The sequence below is a fragment of the Mchenga conophoros genome, linkage group LG22 (genome assembly GCF_057382185.1).
Source record: "Mchenga conophoros isolate Kocher_MC1m ecotype Shallow Benthic linkage group LG22, M_conophoros_male_GT1.1, whole genome shotgun sequence".
In the NCBI taxonomy this organism is placed as follows: Eukaryota; Metazoa; Chordata; class Actinopteri; order Cichliformes; family Cichlidae; genus Mchenga; species Mchenga conophoros.
In genome coordinates this window covers 31,618,767-31,627,963 of record NC_140546.1, presented here as the reverse complement: position 1 = coordinate 31,627,963, position 9,197 = coordinate 31,618,767, and the positions used below count along the sequence as shown (strand labels likewise).

At 43.6% G+C, this 9,197-nt stretch overlaps 1 protein-coding gene across 1 annotated transcript; it reads right to left on the bottom strand.

Annotated features, from left to right (window-relative positions):
* Positions 1-4,430: 4,430 nt before the first annotated feature.
* LOC146549736 (uncharacterized) lies at positions 4,431-7,926 on the bottom strand. Its single transcript, XM_085262715.1, has 2 exons — positions 7,338-7,926; positions 4,431-7,035 (listed from the first exon to the last, which is right to left on the bottom strand). The coding sequence occupies exon 2, from the start codon at positions 6,186-6,188 to the stop codon at positions 4,431-4,433; it is 1,758 nt and encodes a 585-aa protein (XP_085118841.1). The 5' UTR covers positions 6,189-7,035; positions 7,338-7,926.
* Between the last annotated feature and the right edge of the window lie 1,271 nt (positions 7,927-9,197).

Below are 9,197 nucleotides of genomic sequence, written 5' to 3'. Positions count from 1 at the left end.
TTCACATGCTGCATCAGAGCTCGTCCCATCATCTTGAGGAGCTTCCTCAGACTGCTGCAATTCTGAACTTTGAGGAAGTCCTTTGGCTGAGTCAAGCCCATGCAGTATGTTTGCTTCAGGTGAGTTGTCACGTTCAGGTGAGTTGTCACGGTCAGGTGAGTTGTCACGGTCAGGTACATCCTGAATCATTCCTTCACCTTCCTCTACAAGGGATTCAGTGGCAGGAGGATCAGGTGGAAGTGAAACTGTAGGCACCTCTGGTTCTGCTGATCTTCTGACCACACAAGGAGGTTTACTCAACTTGTGAGTTTCATGTACTGGGACATATACGTCGGACTTTGATGTAATGAGAGGGCGAAATGTCCAATCAGATACATCATCTATATCAGAGGGAATTTCATCTTCCCCCTCGACAACAGAACACTGCCTTGTTCTGGGTCTCCTGTTTGGATGGGTTTTGACTGTCTCGGGTTCTGCAGCTGCTGACAGAAATCCACATGGGAGAAGCAAGTCACGATGTAGAGTCCGCACAGGTCCATCTTTACCCTCAGGTTTAACTGTGTAGACCGGCATTTCTCCAGCTCGCTTAAGGACAATGTAAACATCCGTTTCCCACTTATCTGCCAGCTTATGTTTTCCACGCAGCTTCACATTTCGTACAAGAACTCTGTCTCCACTCTGCAATGTTGATTCAACCACTCGTCGGTCAAATCTGGCTTTGTTGCGACCTGCATTCTTTTGTGCATTATTGGTGGCAATCCGGTAGCTTTCTTCCAAACGAGATTTTAGGTTACCGACGTACTGGGAATGAGTCTGCTTAGTAGCATTAGTGGGCAACCTAAAGATTAAGTCAATGGGCAGTCTTGGTTGCCTCCCAAACATCAATTCATAGGGGGAAAATCCAGTCACGTCACTCTTCGTACAATTATAAGCATGTACCAGAGACTTGACGAAGTCTCTCCAGTGGAGTTTATCTGACCGATCCAGTGTCCCAAGCATCTGGAGAAGAGTGCGGTTGAATCTCTCAACCGGATTCCCTCTAGGGTGGTAGGGGGTTGTACGCACTTTCTTCATGCCAGTAAGTTCACAGAGTTCCTTGATGGTCTTTGATTCAAAGTCAGGACCCTGATCACTAAGAAGCTTTTCGGGAAAACCATAATGGACAATGAAGTTGTCCCAGAGACACTTTGCTACAGTCTGTGCTCGTTGATTTGGAGTTGGCACTGCCACAGCATACTTTGTGAAATGGTCAGTTATGACCAATACATCTTTCGTGTTTGAGCGATCTGGCTCTATTGATAAAAAGTCCATGCACACTAGTTCGAGAGGTCTGCAGGTCTTAATGTTTATCAATGGAGCAGCTTTCTCTGGAGGTGTTTTTCGACGAATACATCGCTCACAAGATTTGACCATTTTTTCTATGGTCATGTGCATTTTCGGCCAATAAAATCTGGCCCTTGCCAAGTCTACTGTTCGTTCGACTCCAAGATGGCCCATATCATGATGAAGGCTTGTAAGTGCTGTGGCTCTTAGCTCCTCAGGGAGCACAAGCTGATATGAGGTGTTGGGACCATCTTGCCGCTTACGGTAGAGCACTCCGTTCTGTATTTCAAGCCGATTTAACTCTCTGAGTAACAGGGGAAGTTCTGGTAGCTCTAACCTAAGGCTGGGAGGTGGAGTTTCGCCAGTCTCCAAGAGTACAATCACTGCATTGATAGCAGGGTCCAATGTCTGCTTTTGCCTCAACTCCTTCTCAGAAATTGAGTGGACAATGGGAAGCCCATCCACTTGCTCCTGTTGGAAGCAGTCGGGAATAGCTGTGGACTGGTGAGTGAGGGATTCAACTAAGGTCAACCCAGAAGTGGTGGATCCAACATTAGCTACGGCTGAGGTGACCATATGGCGCTCACAAATAGCCTGAATTACATCCAAGGGAACAGTCTCTGGACTCTCAGGGTTGCTCAGATGGTACAGTGTGAACTGCCGGATTCTCTCACTCTCCTTCTTAGATGCATAATCATCCTCTGGTGGACTGTGAGGACGACGCGAGAGCGCATCAGCATCCATATTTTGTTTTCCCGCTCTGTACTGAAGACTAAATGAATAGGTGGAAAGACTGGACAGCCACCTATACCCTGTTGCATCAAGCTTTGCAGAGGTCAAAATGTATGTAAGAGGGTTGCTGTCAGTCACTACTACAAAGTCTGTACCATATAGGTAGTCAGAGAATTTTTCCGTGACTGCCCACTTAAGGGCCAAAAACTCCAGCTTATGGGCTGGGTACTTTCTCTCACTCTTTGAAAGACCACGACTTGCAAAAGCTATGACCCTGGACTGTCCATCTTGTACCTGATATAAGGCAGCACCAAGGCCAATGGTACTGGCGTCCGTATGTAAAACATATGGAAGCTGGGGGTCTGCAAATCCCAAGATTGGAGCGGAGGTTAGCTTTGCTATTATTTGGTCAAAGGCCTCCTGACATTGAGGTGTCCAACGCTGACCAAAAGGTTCCTTTGGGCTGCGATACTCTGAATTTGCGTGTGTCCTTGGCTTGTTGTTCCGCTTCCTAATTGGTGGGTAGCCCGAGGTTAGTTCGTTAAGTGGTCTGACAATGATAGAGTAGCCCTGAATAAACCTTCGATAATATCCAGCAAATCCTAAAAAGGACTGAAGTTCCTTAAGATTTGTGGGGATGGGCCAGGTCTTTAAGGCCTCAACTTTGTCAGGGTCAGTCTCTACTCCTCTTGCGGAAACAATGTGACCAAGGTATTTTACCGAGGTCTGAAAGAATTTGCACTTTTCTGGTGCCAGTTTCAAGCCATATGACATCAGTCGTTGCAGGACATGTTTCAAACGCTGTTCATGTTCCTCCAGGGATGATGAGAAGACAATCAGGTCATCAATGAACACCAGAACCTCTTTGAGATTCATATCTCCTACACACTTCTCCATCAATCTCTGGAACGTCGAAGGCGCATTTGTGATCCCCTGGGGCATCCTATTAAATTCCCAAAATCCAAGTGGGCAAACAAATGCGGTCTTATTCTTGTCCGCTTCCTCCATCTCGACCTGGTAGTATCCGGACTTGAGGTCTAGGACCGAAAACCACTTAGAACCTGCAAGAGCACTGAATGCATCTTCCAATTTTGGAAGGGCATAAGCGTCTTTGATGGTCTGCAGGTTCAGCTTTCTGTAGTCTACACACAGACGAACAGAGCCATTCTTTTTACGAACGACAACAATGGGGGAAGCAAACGGGGACTCAGATTCTCGTATAACACCAGAATCAAGGAGTTCCTGTAGATGTTGTCTCACAGCATCCACATCATTGGGGTGTATGGGACGTGCTCTCTGTTTAAAGGGTGTCGCATCACTGAGTTTGATATGGTGTTTGACTTTGTCAGTGTGTCCAAAGTCCAATTCGTTCTGAGAGAAGACATTTGGCATGTCGTTTAACATGTTTGTAACTCGCTCCTTCCATTCAGTGGGTAAGGGCGAATCTCCAAAATCAAAGCTCAGTTCTGAGGAAGACTTAGCTTGAAATTTAGAGCAGTCTGGTTCTCTGACAGTTTGCTCTTTGTGTAGCACTTGCAAGATAGCATTAACATCTGCCAAAGGTGTTTTGGGGGGTATGACAATGTCATGGTTGGTTTCATTTCTCACTACGACAGGGAGAAGACACTGACGTTTGCGTGGTAAAGTGACTGCAATTGCTGAAACTAGCAAGCCATTTGGTAGTGAAGAGGCTGAAGGATGTTCAAGGACAACATCTCTTTGCATGTTCACGGGATTTACATTGACAGAGGCCTCCAGGACAACAGTCTGTCCTGCAGGAACGACTGCAGGCATCTTACCTGTCAGTTTTGCACAACCAAGGCTACCAGAGTTAAAGTTTCTTTGTCGCATCTCAAGTATTTGGAGAACTGCTTGATACCCATTAAACAAAGGCTGAAAGGGTGAAAGCTTCTGGTAATTAGCATAGAGGGCATCAAGGGTGTTTGTGCCTATGAGTACCTGCTCATGGGCTGTAGAGCGGAGATGGGGGATAACCAAGGCCAGAGTGTGAACATCAATATCAGAGCCAACAAACTCTTTAGGAAAGGTGATGGTAAGCTCAACATATCCTAAGTAAGGGACAGACTGGCCATTGGCACCCTCCACTTCAAGCAACTCATTTAAGGGATGAATGGTCAGATCTGCAAGATGTTCTTCATAAAAAGACTGGGGTACAGTTGTGACTTGTGAACCCGTGTCCAAAAGACAGTTTGTGTCTCTTCCTGCAATAGTTACTTGAGCTGTGGTCTTAGTTCCTACAAGGCCATGTGGAAATTTTGATCCTTCCACTTTAACGTTTTTAATGGCAGGTTTCAGGATTTTGGGACTGACATTGCGAGACTCCACTCCCATATGTCCCTCTATGGGAGTAGGCTTCAGTTTAAATGTGCCTCACTTCGAGAAGCATTAGAGGCTTCCCAAGCAGCCTGTTTTTCTTTCAGCTGTCTTTTCTTAGCTGCTACAAGGGAAGGGTTTGGCGCTTTATCACAAACTGAGACGACATGGCCATCCTCCCCACACTGGAAACAGTACCATGGACGTGGTCTACTGTTAGCTTTAAATGTGGAGGGATGCTGACTGGCCACTTTTGGTTTCACACCGTGGGTGTCAGGTGTGACGGACCTCGCTTTTTGCTGCTTAGGTTGTTTCGTCTTATGATTCTCAGATACAAGACTGTTAAGCTGAATGCTGAGGTCAGCAACTTGTTGCTTTAGCGTCTCAAGATCAGATTTGTCCACCAGATTATTGGTGGTGTGTGCGAGTTGCACGTGTGACGTGGCGTGCTGCTTTCTAGAGTTTTGGGCAGACTTAGCATGACTAAAATGCTGCCTCATGCGGCTCAGTTTTGCAGCCTGTTTATCTTCTTCTGTCCTAAGAAGAAGCAGCAGCTCTGCAAAGGAAGGTGGGTTTTCTTTTTTTTGTTCTAGCTGAAGATCGATTATTAGTGCATTCTCCCAACAACCTCGAATGAACTGCTTTAAGAGCTGTTGGTTAAAATCATGAGCGGACACACCACCACGTCTCATGGCTCTACTTAATGCAGTGTGCAGCCTCTGCAGGAAAACAGAAGCTCTCTCTCCATCATTTTGAAATGTGCTCATGAACCTAGCATGCAGCTCATCACCATCTTCGACTGTTCCGTAGGCAGAGTCAAGCAACTCAAGATAGGCAGAGGGTCTAGACTGTGGACTCAGATGTTTAATCATCTCGGAAGCAGGAGGAAGCAGACTGTCAAGTATACGATGTGTGCAGTGCAGATCAGACACAGAAGGATCTCTAATAAGGATTTCAACACTAGCTCGCCACGTATCATAATCTGCCTCATGGCTAGGACGTGGGCTCTTGCCCGAATAAGCCCTGAGTCTACCAGATGATGCGAACTGGGGTGAGCTCTCATTGCTGCGCACTACATGCTCAACAACTACTCGCTGAACAGCAGTTGGATTAACATCAATTATGGGGCTAGAAGCGGCCCCAGAAGAAGCTGGAAGAGTCTGTGAGGGGCTGAAATCAGTCAGGTTTTCACTGAAATTGAGAGAGGTAAGAGATTTACTTGCGTTATTTGGTGATGTCAAAACTGTGGAGTCTAGAGGTACACCTGATTGAGGGTCCTCAGAAAATGAAACGTCTCCCTTGCTGGTTAAGTCTTTCTGTGGAAGTGGGCTCTGTACAGTTGAGGATTCTGGACCAGTTTGAGATGACTGGGAAATAGCACTTCCTGCCGATGAAACCAGATTTTTAAGTTCTTCCTTTAACATCTCCTCTAATGAATTTCCACTCAGTTTGGCAATTTCACGGAGCTGTTCCATGTACATTTTAGTGGCTTTGTTTCTGGCATCAAGGGAGTAAACACTTCCTAAGGCCTTTAACTCATACACGATGCCTGCTTGGGTTGTACTTGGAAGCCGCAGAGGTAACAGTGGCTCCAATGTGTGCATGGCAGTCTCATGTGTAAACTCGATGATCATGTGCTTATGGTAATCTGACTCAGGATCGTCTAGACGAAAGTAACGGTTGATGGAACCATATTTTTGGAGGAAAGTGGACACTTCCTCATCAGTCTCTGATCCTGTGATCCCACTAACAACTACAGAATTGGGAATTCTGACGGATTCACTTAGCACAACATCCATTTTCTCTCTAGAAGTTATAGCTCAGATTAAGCACTTTTAAACACCACACACAAATTGTCTAGCACTTAAACACACACAACCATGCTCCTGGCTGGCTCGCCAAAGCTCTCACTGTAACACAGTAAGGGGAATTGTTGAAAAGAATATATCAATGGGCCAATAGGCTCGACTATAGGAGCACAGGGGTGTGTTCAAATGAGACACAGAGACAAGAATGTAACTCAAAAGAACCAGCCAACTTTAGTGACATAAACCATAAGGTTGACAAGCACAGGTTAAAGACACTTTACAATGGTAGAAAGAAAACTTACAAAAATTAAAAGAAAAGTAAAACACAAACTACTAAAGCAATGACTTGGCCAAGTGTTATTTTTGGTTTTCAATGTTCGGGTTTCAATGCTCGGGTGCACCCTAGTAACCTGACTCCTTAACTCTTATAGAACAGATTACACAAATCCAATGTACATTCAAATGAAAATCTCACACTCTTTTCACATGTGGAGAATGCTCTACACAACAGCTCATTATTTAAAGTCCCAAATAAAAAATGTCCAAGGGGTAAAGTCCAAAAAATTCCCAGGGTGTGAAAGAAAATAGGGATGAAAGAATGTCAGTCAGTGGTCTTATGTATAACCAGCTGTGCGTGAAAGTGTGAGTGATACAGTCCTACCACACCGCAAGGTGCAGCAGATCATCAAGTGGAAAAGAAGCGAATCTCAGTCTCTCTAAGTCCAGGTGGGAAGGCTCGCCATCTATTTCACTGGAGGAATCCTATTTCACTGGAGGAATCCTATTTCACTGGAGGAATCCACCTCAGGAACAATTCAGCATACAAAAAAAACCTGACCTGTCAACAGACAGGGTCAGAAGAGCAATTCAAATATTAATTATGCTGTTCTAGCTATAATTCACAACTTAGGATTTTGTTTAAATCACATTCAACATAAATTTGCAATAAAAATACTCAAATTTGCAAAAATAAAATATTTCTCTTACATAAACTATGCATTAAACCAAGTAAAGTCAGTGCATATGCATATATGTCACATAGTCGACAATTATTAATCAAACAATTGAGATTAATTCAGTTTCTCAACGATAAAATGTGAAACAGACATGAACTAACTGAGACATACAACATGTGCTCACCGATCTCAGCGCATCACGGCCGAAGACAATGGCATAGTGTCTCTCGGTCGGAAAATGCAGGGCTCTAAATAACGTAACAGGACATGTTGTTTTCTCTTTAATAACCGTAATACGACATGAAGGAAAAATAAACATAAGTTGCGCTTCAAGTGTTACCTTACTTCTGGAAGCAGATTGAGATGAACTTCCAGGCAGTTGATAGCAACCAGAGCTAACAAAGGCTAACAGTTTAGCTCCACGCGGTACTTTTTAAAGTCACCAGAAAAATGCAGCATTTGCCTGCTTACTCACTGTGGCTACTTTTAACATGAAAGGTAGCTGATAACCAGTGAACTTATGTGCAACACAGTTGGTTGCAACTTATATCTAATACTTTTTTTTCCAGCTCAAAAGCTTCAGTCTCTCTTTTCTCCTGCCAGCACGCGACTACCTCCACACATAGCAGCAAACACAGAGCACGTAGGTGGGACATACAGCGGCAGACTGCTCTCCCATTGGTCAAAACATACTGGGACCTGTGCATTTCGATTGGTTGGGCAGGCTGTCCATCTCTCCTCATATCAGTCCTTAAAGTGGTACCCTCATTGTATGTGGGTTACAAAAACATGACTTAGCGCTTGGTAGAGAAGCCCTTGTTCGCAAGCACAGGGGTAACATGTTTCTTGTAGTTGGTCACCAGGTTTGTTCATTTCATTCTAAGTGAGCAAACGTACAGATTCACCAGGAGATCAAACACTGATTTCTACCACTGAATTTCATAAGCAGTTGTTTGCATTTGCATTATTTTTATCGTTAACTCGGTTTCCCTTGGTCTTTTCCCATATTGTAGTTGTGTGTCTTATTTTGAAAGAAATATTTACACGTTACCATAGTGACCAGAGAGCATTAAGAGGCAGAGAGGAGATGTTACTCTCAATATGTTGGCACATTTCAGGAGGACGCTGCTAATAAAGTTACACAGATACACAGTGAATTCGCGTTTATTATTATATTTACAAAATACCACAGTTTTTGTCTTGGTCGTATCATTTTATTTAGTTGTATTTATTCGCGACACCTTAAAGGCCGGTCCGTGAAAATATATCTGACATCAAACCGGTCCGTGGTGCAAAAAAAGTTGGAGACCGCTGATTTACAGCCTCCTAGATCCCCTTGTAGTTACCTCTGTAGCTTAAGTTTTTAATTATCTGAGTGAATTTGGGGCAGTTTTAGTCAGTTTTAAAAGGGAAAAAAAAAAATTCTCAGGGCCTAACTATACAAACGGAATATTTTAAATATTTATTTATTTTGGAGAGTTTAACTTAATTGCAGTTGTTGCTGCTAAAGCCAACCAGTGATTAGGATTAGGGGATAATTACTTTTTCATACAGGGCTGTGCAGGTTTGGATTTTTTTTTATTTCTTCCTTAATAATAAACACCTTTATTTAGAAACGGCATCTTGTGTTTACTTGTGTTGTCTTTGTCTAATATTTACATTTTGATGATCTGAAGAAGAAGCTGAAACCAGACAAATGTTCAGCTAAAAGTACATCTGAGATGACTCCATCCTCAACATAGGGTCAGTCACTGGTTTGGATTACTCGCTATGACAAGTGAACATTTTTATTATCTGTTTGTGTTTGCTAAGGCAATTAGAAATGAAAACAGAAGGAAGACTCTTGGCATATAGAGGGTGGGAGCCAGAATGTTTTATTCCTCTCATGGCAAAAGAAACACATGACAGAAAATTCTCGGATTAATCCAATGAAAAATGTGATGTTGGCTTCACTGCTGAAGGTTAATTCATTATTATAGAGTTCTTATTAGATTGCACAGTTTCTAACATGTAGTCATGAATCACAATGCTGTCAGGCATCTGA

What these genes read in the sequence shown, in the direction of transcription:
- LOC146549736 (XM_085262715.1), bottom strand. Translation starts at nt 6,188, where the DNA reads ATGGATGTTGTGCTAAGTGAATCCGTCAGAATTCCCAATTCTGTAGTT.